Source organism: Eptesicus fuscus, chromosome 2, assembly GCF_027574615.1.
Source record: "Eptesicus fuscus isolate TK198812 chromosome 2, DD_ASM_mEF_20220401, whole genome shotgun sequence".
Lineage (NCBI taxonomy): Eukaryota > Metazoa > Chordata > Mammalia > Chiroptera > Vespertilionidae > Eptesicus > Eptesicus fuscus.
In genome coordinates this window covers 115,515,083-115,527,159 of record NC_072474.1, presented here as the reverse complement: position 1 = coordinate 115,527,159, position 12,077 = coordinate 115,515,083, and the positions used below count along the sequence as shown (strand labels likewise).

Sequence of the window (12,077 nt, the reverse complement as noted above, 5' to 3'; positions counted from 1 at the left end):
TCTCTGCTGCCCCCTGGTGGGAGAGGCCTGGGGCCGGCAGCCGCCTCTGAGGGCAGGTTCTGGGGCTCCAGGACCCGAGGAAGGAAGCCTGGTGGGTCTTCCCGCCCACCCTGGGGCCCACCCTGGGGCCTCCGCTCTGCCACCGTCCTGGGCACAGAACCAGGCCCAGGGCTCCGCGCTCTGCCCCCCGGCGAGTCCCTCCCCAGGCCTCGGGGTCCCCTCTTGTTCGACGAGGGGCCTGGGAGAGGGGTTCCGTGGCTCAGGCTTCCTCAGGCGGCGGCCTCGGCATCGGGAATGACAAACAGACACCGCCCGGCCACTGGAAATGTTCCGTTTATATTAGGTGACTTTCACCTGGTTAACAAAATAGGTTCAAGGAGAAAGAGGGACTGGAGGAGAGCGTGTGGGTGAGAGGCCCCTGGACACCCCGCTCCGAGCCGTGGTTTCCCTGCCTGTGAGTCGGGGAGAGGATTCCAACGGGATGGAATCCTGCCCTCGGCCGCCTGCGGGGGGAGCCGGTGGGCAGGGCAGGGCAGGGGTGGGCGGCCCCGCGTGGCCTCCCTACTTGTCTGCTGTGTGGCAGCGGGCAGAGCTCCGAACCGCTCTGGTCCTCTGTCTCCTCAGCCGTACAGGGACCGCCGCAGTCCGACCTCACAGGAGGCTTCCAGATGAAGGCAGCGCCGCGCACACAGACTCGAAGCGGGGCTCCGGGAAGGGAGCCGGGGAGGAGCGTGCCCACGGCCACACCGTGAGTGGCTGGCAGGGGACTGCCTGGCTCTGCTGGCTCACAGCCTACCCACTTATGCCTGAGGACGGGGTGCAGCAGCAGGGGGCCCCCAGGACGGGCCGGGCCTGGGCCCTCCCCAGGAGGCCACCGGGAGGGGCCGGCAGACTTGGGGAGGTGACAGCAAAAACATCTATCGCCACTTGGCCGCTTCCTTCGTTTCCTGGAAACCGCGCCGCCGGGACGCACCACGCCAGCCGGGCCTCAGGGAGGGTGGCCGGGGGCCAGCCAGGGCGCGCGCCCCCAGCACCGCTGCGGGGCCGGGGGGCCCCTGCGGACGCTGAGCTCGGAGGCGAAGGTCCGGGCCTTCTGGTAGAAGAAGAGGGACTTCTCGCGGTCCCGGAGGAAGTGGTGGTAGATGGTGGCCAGGCGCGTGTAGATCTTCATCTGGGCCTTCTTGTTGCCCAGGTCCACGGCCGCCGCCAGCGCCAGCTGGTAGTACCCGGCCGCGTCGAAGGGGTCCTGGCCGGAGGGGTGACGTTGGAGGGACGTGAGGGATAAAGGGTCCCCGGAGCCCGGGGAGCTCTGCACAGTCTGGCAGGCTTCCCGGCGGAGGGGCCAGGATTGGGGTTGCATCTTGCATCATGGGGTAGCGGTGAGCCCCGCCTTCGCTCCCCAAAGACCCTTACCCCCTCCCACATTTTTGTGGCCGCCCCGAGCTCCTGCTTGGCTGTCTAGACTCAGCCTGGCAGCCACCTCCTCCGGGAGGCCCCCCCTGACTGCACTCCATCTGGTCCTTTACGTGAAGCAAAGGCCGCTGTCATCTGTTCACACGCCAGCCTCACTGACCCCGAGCTCTGCAGGGCGTGGCTGGCCTCATGGCTGATCCCACAGGCTCCTCACGCTCGGCCGGGAGCTGCCAGGGCCTGGACTCCCTGGGACTGAGGACCGGGCCCAGGCCTCGGGGGTCTGAGTGGCAACCCACCCGGGCGGGCGATGCCCCCCCCGCCAGCCCTGAGCCCCGCCTCCCGGCGCCCACCTTCAGGTCGTAGAAGATGAGGTCTCCCAGCACCAGGTACACCTTCACGTAGTACAGCGTCTCCTCGGCGAACTGCAGCGGCGAGCTGCAGAGCGAGAGCGCCTTGAGGTAGAAGTGCTCGGCCAGCTCGCCGTGGCGCAGCCGCTGGTGCAGGGCGGCCAGCCGGTGGTAGGCCACGCGCTCGTTCAGACGGTCTCCTGGGGGCGCACGGCGGGGGGGGGGCGTGCGTGAGGACACGCTGCGTGGGGCGGCGGCGGCACAGGCCGGTCAGAGCCGCCTCAGAGCTCCGCCAGTCACCTCCCATCCGAGACTCACTCTTCCCACCTGTGAAGTGGGCCCCGTGGCGCCTGTTCCCCGCCCGCCTTGGGGATGTGGCCAGGTGGGGGGTTTGGAGGCCCCCCTCCACGCCTGACGAAGCCACCTGGGTTACTACTTTGACTAGGAGACCCCAAAGGTCAGGAGGGCTGCACCCACAGACCCCGGGCTCCAGGCAACCTCAGACGTGACGTGACGTCTGACCCTCCTGGTGTATCAGCCGTGGCCCCGCCCCATCCCAAGGATGTCATCAGACCAGGCTGTGCCCAGGTCCCTCCCCCAGGTGAGCGCTGTGGGGCCAGCACGGGACCCCCTTTCACACCTGCTGTGCACCTGGCCCTCTCGGGGCTCCCATCTTTGGGGGAGACTGAGGCCTGGGACAGTTCAGTTAGGGGACCGGACACAGGGGTGCCCGGCATCGAGGGACCAGAGTCTGGAGGGGCCTGAGGTGCTGTGAGCCAAGGCCAGTGGGGCTAGCCGCGTGCGGGGCGGGGACGGCTACGGCGGGCACCGCCGGGGACTGGTGAGAAGCCGGCGCGTCTGGGATCGCTGGCCTCGGGGGTGGCGCGGGACCGAGGCAGAGGCGGCCACAGCCGTAGCGCGGCATTCCCGAGACCCCACGGGGGCCTGGGGCAGCCTCTGCCACCTTCAGCCCCGCCCTCCCGATGTCAGAGGCGGAGGCCCGGGCCGGGGTGCGGGGCTCACCCCGGGTGATGCTGAGAGCCAGGGCCGTGTGGGCGAACTCCAGGCCCTCCTGCTGCAGGCCCAGCTCCGCCAGCAGCGCCACCAGCTTGTTGCACAGCCGAAGCTCCGCCTCCTGGTTCCCTGTGGTCACGGCCAGGGGCAGCGCCCGGTCCTGCCCAAGCGGGGAGGCGGGTCAGGCCGAGGCGGGTCAGGCCCACACCCAGGACCCTCCTCAGAGCCCCCAGCACCGCCCTGGAGCTGCCCGCCCACTGCCCCCGGGTCCTTACGCACCTCTGTCCCCCGAGAAAGGCCAGCTCCGAGGGGCCCTGACGCCCCAGGGCCACCTGTCCACACTGCATACCCCCAGCCGGCCCTCCCCTCCCCTCCCTCCGGCCCCGAGGGCCTGACAGGAGCGTCCAGCACCCCTCCGGGCTCTGACACGCCACATCCACCTGAACCCGCGGCGGAGCCGCACACCGGGAGCCGGGCAGACGGGAGGGGAGAAGCCGCCCTCCCTGGGGGCACGTGCAGACTGGGCCCTGGGCCTGATCCTCCCACTGGTGTGCGGTGTCCTTTGGCACCCCTGTGCTCCCCTGAGCCTCAGTTTCCTCATCCGGAAAATGGGCACAGACGCACTCTGGGTTGTTGGAGATGACAGGGATGGGTGCTGCGAGCTGGGAGCTGCCCGTGACCCTCAGACAGTGCGTCCCTTCTCTGTCCCTCTAGGTTGGGGTGGGGGTGGGGTCATGACTATCCCAGACAATGCAGAGGGCGATCCTGCCTCCCGGGAGGCCGCTCCCGCTGCGCCCCCCGCCCCGCCCGCCGGGCCTCACCCTGTAGAAGGACACAGCTTTGTCCCGCTCCCAGGCCCCGTTGAAGAAGATGTCTCCGGCCGCCTCGAACAGCTCCAGCCCCAGGTTGGGGTCCCCCGTGTACAGGGCCGCGTCCTGGGCCACCTGCGGGGATGCGGGCCTGTGAGACCCAGAGCGCTGCCGCGGGCGGGTGGCCGTCCACCAGTGGGACCCTCACAGCCACGTCCCGGCCACCCTGGGGCCCTCGAGCTGCGAAACGAGGGCGTTGGGCCTCTTCCCTCTCACACACCAGGAGGGACTGGTCCTGGGCATTGTGGGGTCACTGTCACCCACTGGGGTGAGGGCGATCGTTCCCGCCCGTGGCCCGTGGGGAGGCTCGGGGCCGGCGGGGATGGACTGCTGAGGAGCCTGGCGCAGAGTCAGGGCGGGCCCTGAACCCACGGCCATGCCTGGCCCAGGCGTCCTCCACTCTGGCCTCACGGGGCTCTCACACCCTGCCCCTTCACCCCACCATGTTCCCTCTGTCCCCTGTGCACCCCTGATGGCACATGCCTGCCCACCTCTCCCACCAGAGGACTAAGGCTGTTGGCTTCTCTGCTGCGTCGGGGGCCTGGCACGGTGCCTGGCGCACAGTAGGTGCTCAACAAATACCGCTGAGTGAGCGATGGACTGACTATTCCCAATTGCTCGCAACCCCGAAATCTGTGCGCCTCGGGCCTTTGCGCCTGTGTCCTGCTGCCCGAACCCCCTCCCAGCGGGCACTGCCCCCCTCGCTGCAACTCACAGCCTCGGCCCCTGGCCTGGGAGGCACGGCAGGAGCTCAGGAAGGAGCAACCTCGCAAGGACAGGAGCCTCCGTTCGCCCCAAATCGTGCCCTGTTTCAAGCACACGAGCCATGTGCTGCCGGGGCAAGGTCTCCTGTGTGCCACGGCGTGGGCACCGCGTGCACGTGTATTGAGCACTAGCCGTGTGCCAACATGGAGGGGGCACCGTGAGGGGCACGCGCCTCGGCCCCTGGGAGCTGAGACTGCGGGGACAGAGGCCGGCAGCGGGGTCAGGGGCCGTGGGGAGGTGGCATGGGCCCCGGGCACGCAGCTCGGCAGGGGCTTAGGGTGAAGGAGTGCGTGCGTGCGCACAGACCCGCGCTCCCCGGGTGCCGGCGCCGGCCGCCCACCTGGATGTACAGGTCCACCAGCTCGTCCTGACGCAGGAGGTAGTAGATCTTGCCGGCCTGCAGCCAGGCGTGCGCCTCCTTCTCCTTCTCCTGGAGGTCGATGAAGATGCCCAGACTGCGCTTGGTGTAGTCCAGCGCCGCTCTGTAGGCCCTGGAACCGGAAGCCACGGTCAGAACAGGCCCCCAGGCGGCTGGCCAATTCCTCCGCCCGCCCCCCAGGCGCCAAGGAAGGAAATGGCCCCCAGGAGGGCCCCTGGGAGGCCGGCACGGCCGCGGGTCCCGGCCGCCCTGCTGCGCGCGGAGCCCCTCACCGCTCGGTGCCCAGGGCCAGGTAGAGCCGGCCGATGGTCTCCAGGAGCTGCCCCTCCAGCGCCGTGTCGGCCGCCCGGCGGGCCAGCGCCAGCTGGAACTCGTGGTAGACGAGGCACTGGGCCCTGCGGGGCCGCACCGCGCTGTAGAAGTGGCACAGCCGCTGGACGGCACGCAGCTGGCCTGCGGGGACACGGGAGAGGCGGGGTGGGGCTCCAGGCCCTGCGTGTGCCGCCGCTCCCACCCTCCGCGCTGGGTCATCGCGGGTCGGACACTGAGCCCCCACAGGCCGAGCAGCCTATCAAGGTCACACGCTGGGGCCAGGCAGGGCAGCCATGGATGCTCGAGAGACGGCACCCCGTTTTTACAAGCCCCGGGCTGGGGTCCTGGCCAGGCCCTCCAGCGGCACCGACCTCCCGGCCCACAGCTCGTCACACGGCGCTGGCGAGGCTGCACACCTGCACCCCCATGCTGTCCCGACAGGCAGCGGAGACGGGATTCAAATCCGGCCGCCGGCACTCCGGAGCCAAAGCTCCCTCAGGGTCGGCTCCCGGCCACCGCCCGCCTCACCCTCTGAAAGGGGCCTGGGACCGCGCTTCCACTGCGAACACGACCCGAAGCCCGGCCGGCGTGGCTCGTGGCTGAGCGTCAACCCGTGACAGGAGGTCACGGTGCGATTCCCGGTCAGGGCGCAGGCCCGGGTGGTGGGCTCGGTCCCCCAGTCAATGTTTCTCTCTCATCATCGATGCTTCTCTCTCTCTCTCTCTCTCTCTCTCTCTCTCTCTCCCTCTCCCTTCCTCTCTCTGCGATCAAGAAAAACATATTTGAAAAAAATGACCTGAAGAACCTATATGCACAGCCCTTGGGCACACAGACAATTGGGTGCTGATGGCCAGTAGGGAGAGGGGGGTGGGGAGAGGGGGTGGGGAGAGGGGGGTGGAGAGAGGGGGTGGGGAGAGGGGGGTGAAGAGAGGGGGGTGGGGAGAGGGGGTGGGGAGAGGGGGGTGAGAGGGGGTATGGGGAGGCGGGCAAAAGGGGAGGGAAATGGGGGACATCTGTAATAGCGTCAACAATAAAAATAAAGTAAAAAATAGTAAGCAGCCCTGGCCGGCGTGGCTCAGTGGATAGAGTGTCGGCCTGTGGACTGAAGGGTCCCAGGTTTGATTTTGGTCAAGGACACATGCCTGGGTTGCGGGCTTGATCCCCAGTAGGGGGCGTGCAGGAGGCATTGATGTTTCTATCTCTCTCTCCCTTCCTCTCTGAAATCAATAGAAATATATTTAAAATAAATAAACAGAAGGAAGTTTGGGGAATTCACAAATACGTGGACGTGAACAAACTCCTCAGCACCCAGGGGCCCAGGCGGAAATGGGACGGAGACGGGGAGGCGCGTTGAGATGAGCGGAGACAGGGCGCGCGGCGCCAGCACCGGCCACGGCGAAAGCGGCCTCACGGGGACTTGTGCCTGTGAGTGTCTTTACAAAGAAGAAAAGTTCAAGCAAAAACCTCTCAACTTCCACTCCAAGAAGCGAGAAAGAGAGGGTGCACCAGCGGCAGGACCGCGAAACGGGGGGAGAGCCAGGAGGTGGTAAAACGACAGCAGCCGCAAAGCCAGAGAGACGGCAACGGAACCGACGGCCGTTCCCGGACAAGATGACAGCGGGGCACAGCGCTCGCCAGGCCGGGCGGGAGGGGGGCGTGCAGGTGGAGATGGACAAACGCCTCGGAGGACACAGACGGCTGGACAGCCTGAGCGAGGGCCCCGAGCAGGCACTGGGCGGCCCTGGGTGTCCCCCAGCCCTGGGTCTCCTCACTATTCACAATGGGGGTAACAACAGGATCCCCAGGTCCCCCAAACTCTGAGTCCCTCTGGGGGCCCAGAGGAGGTTTCTGGGAGGCCCCTGGGGGCCCCTGGCAGGCACCGTCCGACCTGTCTGAGGCCCAAGTCCCCAGACCCCGGCCCCAGTGCGTCCCTGAGGCTCAGAGGGCCCCCTGCCGGCCTCAGTGAGGGGGCCACGGCCCTCGGTGGCTCCCCAGTGCCCTCATCGCAGCCTAGGTTCTCCTGCCCCGTCTCGGGGCCCCGATCGAGGCTCTCACCACCCATCCCCCATCCCACCCAGGCCTTGCACCTTAATGCATGGCCGGCTCACCCACCCCAGGGCCTCCGTACACGCCGCGCCTGCTGCCAGCTCTCCCGGCTGCCCCACCTTAATGCCTGGCTACACCCTCCTGACCCTCAGGTCCCAGACCACACAGACTCCCTGACCCACGCGTCGGGGCCAGGGGCTGCCCACCACCCCGAGGGCCACTCTGTGGTCTTGTGAGCCGGGCACTGCTTCCCGTGAGACCCCCTCAGTCCCATTTGCAGGGGAGCCGGCACGGAGCCCGGTGTACTCGCACAAGGGGCTGTTCGTGAAGCCGACGGCTCCGCAGCCCTGGGAACCGCCCGCCACCCGGGAGGCATCTGGCGGGCAGGGCTGGCGGATGCCCAGAGTAAGGTGACCAGATCGTCCCGCTTTTGGCGGGACAAAACTGATTTTTAACAATTTGTCCCACGTCCCACGGCGTTTTCTTTCCAAAAATAGGGACTTTTTTAAAATGCCGTGGGACATGGGACAAATTGTTAAAAATCGGGACTGTCCCGCCAAAAGCGGGACGATCTGGTCACCTTAGCCTAGAGGAAGCCACCGGTAAATCACCCACGTTCAAGGCCCCGGCTCCGCTCTGCCAGTCCCTCCGGCCCGGCCTGGGCGATGCCCGTGCCGGTGGGGATGCCCGGGCGAGGGGCAGACGGAGACGCGCTGGAGGCCCGGCCTGTCCGCCCCGTGTGGGAGCAGCCTCGGCGCCTGCAAACAGCGCGCGGTTTCCATGACTCAGCGCTGTCGGTGGCGGAAAAACCGCCGCCCGCCTGACTCTCACACCCGGCGCGCTCTGACCGGAGGCGGAAAGAAAGCACGCTCTTTCCGGGAAGTCGGAGGGGGCTGGGCGGCACTTACTCTCCAGGTGGCCCGTCTCCACGGCGACCAGGAAGGCCCACTCGTAGTAGCACTTGCCCCGCTGGGCGAGGGCCCGGCGCGTGCACAGGTGGCCCAGCTGCAGGAGCACGTGGGGGAAGTCCCGGCCGCGCTCCCCGGGGCGCAGCCCCGAGAAGAGCCTCACGGCCTCCAGGAGGTAGTGCTGGGCCAGCCCGCCGGCCCCCGCCTGCAGGCACAGCGCCCCGAAGTTGGCCAGGGCCACCGCCTGGTTCCGCCGCTGGCCCAGGCGCTTGGCGATGCTCAGGGCGCGGAAGTAGCCCTCGGCCGCCGGCCGCGTCCGGCCCGTCCTCTTCAGGGCGATGGCCATCATGTTGGCGATCACGCCCTCCTGGTCCACACTGAACACGGCCTCGGCCAGGACCGACTGCAGGATGCCCAGGGCCACCCGGCTCTGCCCGTGAAGCACGTGCAGCCAGGCCAGGGCCACCAGGTCGTCCACGACGCGGCGGCCACCCGCCTCGGCGTCGGCTTCCAGCGCCTGCGTCATGAAGGCGATGGCCCGGCCGTGCTGCCGGTGGAGGCTGTGCAGCCGGGCCAGGCTGGCGTAGAGGGGCCCGCGCCACGGGGGTGCCGGGCCGGGGGCCGGGGCGGCCAGCGCCTGCCGGAGGTAGTGCGCGATCTGCGAGGGGAGGCGCGGGGGCTGCGGCGTGTTCCGCAGGACCAGGTCCACGCTCCGCAGCGAGCTGGCCAGCGAGCCCCGGGCGCGCAGCGAGGCCACCCGGACGCAGCTGAGCGCCAGGTGCGGCAGGCACTTGCGGCTGTAGATGTCGGCCAGGAGCAGGTAGCCGTCGGCGGGCCACGCGGCGTCCGGGCGCCCCAGGGCCCCGTGCAGCAGCAGCAGCCTCTCCAGGAAGGGCAGGGCCGCCTCGGGCTGCTTGAGGCGGACCTGGTGCCGGGCCAGCAGGAAGCAGGCGCGGGCCTCGGCCTGCGGGCTGCGGGCGCCCACGGCCCTGCGCAGGGCGAGCCGCAGGAGCTCCGCCTCGGCCGCGGTGCTGCAGGCGTGGCCCGGCGTGCCCAGGAGCAGGGCGCAGGCTTTGGGCACCGCCTGCCCGCCCTTGTCCCTGCTGTTCTGCCTCAGGTGGACGGCGGCCAGGTTGGCATACAGGGCCACCACCAGGAAGAGGTCCCCGAAGTGGCCGCCCAGGGCCCCCAGGGCCTCCTCGAAGTACACGCGAGCCTGGGACAGCTTGAGCCTCCGCTCGCACAGCCGCCCCAGCAGGAAGCAGAGCCTGGCCAGGGCCATGGGGAGGTCCGCCTTCTTGGCCGCCCCCCGGGCCTGGGCCAGGCGCCCGGCCAGCTCTTCCTCGTCGGTGAAGCCACGGAACGTGGTGCCGAGCCCCGGCAGGGAGGCGTCGTACAGGCCACGGAAGCCGGGCTCGTACCCGGGAGCATCCAGGAACCGCAGCAGGGAGCCCAGGGCCTCCGGGTCGGCCCAGTCGTCCTCCGCGGCCAGGCAGAAGGAGGGGTCCTCGGGGTCCGGTGAGCTCGCTTCACTGGACACTGAGTCGAGACCCCAGGACATTGGCTCCTCGGGGCAGCAGTGGCAGGACTTACATCGTTCTAGAACCTTCTTCACCTTCTGCAGGGTCTCCTGTGGCTCCGGGTGCAGGCCAGGCAGAGGCGTTTCTGCAAGTTACCAAAACCCGAGATGGATTAGAGTCTGCCCTGAGTCCAGGATGGGGCAGCGACGTCCCTCCCCAGGCGCAGGGTCCCTGTGGCGGCGTTTGGCAGATACTGCTTCCCCAGGGAACGCCCAGAGCCCAGCGCACAGTGGGAGCTCAGCGCACAGTGGGAGCTCAGCGCACAGTGGGAGCTCAGCGCACAGTGGGAGCTCAGTCATATGGTTACAGGGAGAACACAGGCCAGTCTGGCCTCCTTTTCTTATTCTTCGCTGTTTGAAAGCAGTTGCAGGAGACTAGTGTCCTCGCTCTGTGACCACACAGAGACCCCTTTCCCTTCAGAGCCACTCAGTGGGACACCCATTCAGTGCTGCAACTGCCCACGTGTCTCCAGTCAGGTGCCGCGATCCTGTGACATCATCAAGAGCCAATCGGAGGAGGGATTAGCCTGAGCTCTAAAGCCAGCCACGGGACCGAGAGAACCGGCCACGGAACCGAGAGAACCGGCCACGAAACTGAGAGGACCGGCTACGGAACTGAGAGAGCCGGCCCTGGGGGAGGAGGCCCCTTTCTCTCCTGGGACCACTTCCAACCAGAAGCGTGGAGCGGCCCCACCCCCGACTCCACCTCGCCCTGAAGGGTTTGAGACGCCGAGGCCCAGGGCCGCCAGAGGGTCGCAGGAGGAAGGGCGGAGCTGGAGAACAGGGGCTGGGACTGTGGGCTTTGGAGAGAGCCGGGCCCGAAGGCCAGGCCAGTCGCAGAGCAAACACGCCGTTTCCTGTTGGGAAAACACGGCTCCGGGGAGCGCTGGGGAGGAGACCAGCAAAGACGCCTCTGTCTCAGAGCCACGTGCAAAAAGGGGTCCAGACTGGCGGGTGCCTGGGGGCCCGTGCGGTCGGGAGTCCATACGGGAGTGTGGCTCGCTGGCCAGCGTCCGACCCGACTCGACATTCGATTTGCTAGGAACACACCCAGGTCCGGTGAGGCCAAAGCCCCCCCCCCAGGCCTGTGCTCCTGGGGGCTCGCAGGGGGCGAACCCCTCCTCCAGGCGGGGAGTCCGCAGCGTCTTCCGGTCGTCACCCCGAGGCTCGGAGAGCGCCCTGGGACAGCCCCGGGGGCGGCACCCAAAGTGGCCCTCCGTGTCCGTGCCCCGAGGGGCCTGCTCTCGGGACCCTCAAAGGGGCCTCGGGCACGTCCGTCTGGGCCTCTCCCGTGCCGACCTCTGTTGGGAGGAGGGGGCGGGAGGAGGGAGGAGGGCTTCTCCCTGGACCGGCCTCCGGGAGGGAGCAGACCCCGAGGGACTGACTTCTGAACATACGGCTCCAATTCAGCGCCCGCTGCCCCTTAAAGCGGAGCCCGTGGGACCTCAGCTGCTGCGGGTGTGCGAAGGGCCCAGGGCCGGGCATGTGCTCGGCATGGAGGGGCCCCCCCTTAGCGGGGGACAGGGCAGGGGGCTCAGGCATGGAGGGGACTCACCTTAGCTGGGGACAGTGTGCTCGGCATGGAGGGGCCCCCCCTTAGCGGGGGCCAGGCATGGAGGGGCCCCACCTTAGCGGGGGACAGGGCATAGCGGGGGAGGGGGAGGGGCCCCCCCTTAGCTGGGGACAGGGCAGGGGGCTCAGGCATGGAGGGGACTCACCTTAGCTGGGGACAGTGTGGGGGGACAGGGATGGAGGGGACCGGACCCACCTTAGCGGGGGACAGGGCATGGAGGGGCCCCACCTTAGCTGGGGACAGCGCGGGGGGCCGGGCATGGTGGGGGCAGGGCAGGAGGCCTGGCATGTTTGCTGGGACCTGTTGTCACAGCGGAGGACGCTCCCCCGGCACCTCACCCAGCCTCCAGGCAGGACCCCCCAGCCCCCACGGGCGGCCGGCCCCGCGTCGGCCCCGCGGCCCAGCCGCGCCCGGAGGAGCCCAGCGCGTGGAGGAGCCCACCTCGCTCTTCCGCCGGCTCAGCCTCGGTGTCTCCGCGTCTGTCTGAAAGGGGAGGAGAGAAGGGTCAGCCTCCAGCCAGTGCCCTCTGACCCGGGCCGTGTCCTGCAGAGGTGGTGACCCCGATGGTGACACTCCCAACTCCAGCGCCGGCGAGGGGCAGTGGGGTCAGGGGCCGAGAGGAGCCGAGACGCCGCGCCTCCCAGGGTCTGCCCCACCTGCACCCCTGCAGGGCTGTCCCCCACGAGGGGCTGCGGGCTCTCCCAGGGAACAGGGCGCCCCCCTCATCCCAGGGGCAGCGCCTCCCCAAGCCTCAGTGCTCCCCTCTGTGAAGTGGGCACACTAGCAGCTCGCTGGCTGCCGCAGGAGCCTCATGAGAAAGAGCGGAGCGGAGACCTGCAAAGTGTGAACTGTCGCCTGTGCCGACAGCCCCC

At 68.7% G+C, this 12,077-nt stretch overlaps 1 protein-coding gene across 1 annotated transcript in view; it reads right to left on the bottom strand.

Moving 5' to 3' along the window:
- Positions 1-924: 924 nt before the first annotated feature.
- Positions 925-12,077, bottom strand: part of SH3TC1 (SH3 domain and tetratricopeptide repeats 1) — a 46,808-nt gene continuing 35,655 nt past the window's right edge. The window contains exons 11-18 of the mRNA XM_054724245.1: positions 11,647-11,688; positions 8,054-9,718; positions 5,060-5,240; positions 4,749-4,899; positions 3,596-3,718; positions 2,784-2,934; positions 1,764-1,960; positions 925-1,246 (exon numbers count right to left, since the gene is read on the bottom strand). Of these exons, the coding sequence (XP_054580220.1) occupies positions 989-1,246; positions 1,764-1,960; positions 2,784-2,934; positions 3,596-3,718; positions 4,749-4,899; positions 5,060-5,240; positions 8,054-9,718; positions 11,647-11,688 (2,768 nt within the window). The 3' untranslated portion in view covers positions 925-988. The remainder of the gene's footprint in view (positions 1,247-1,763; positions 1,961-2,783; positions 2,935-3,595; positions 3,719-4,748; positions 4,900-5,059; positions 5,241-8,053; positions 9,719-11,646; positions 11,689-12,077) is intronic.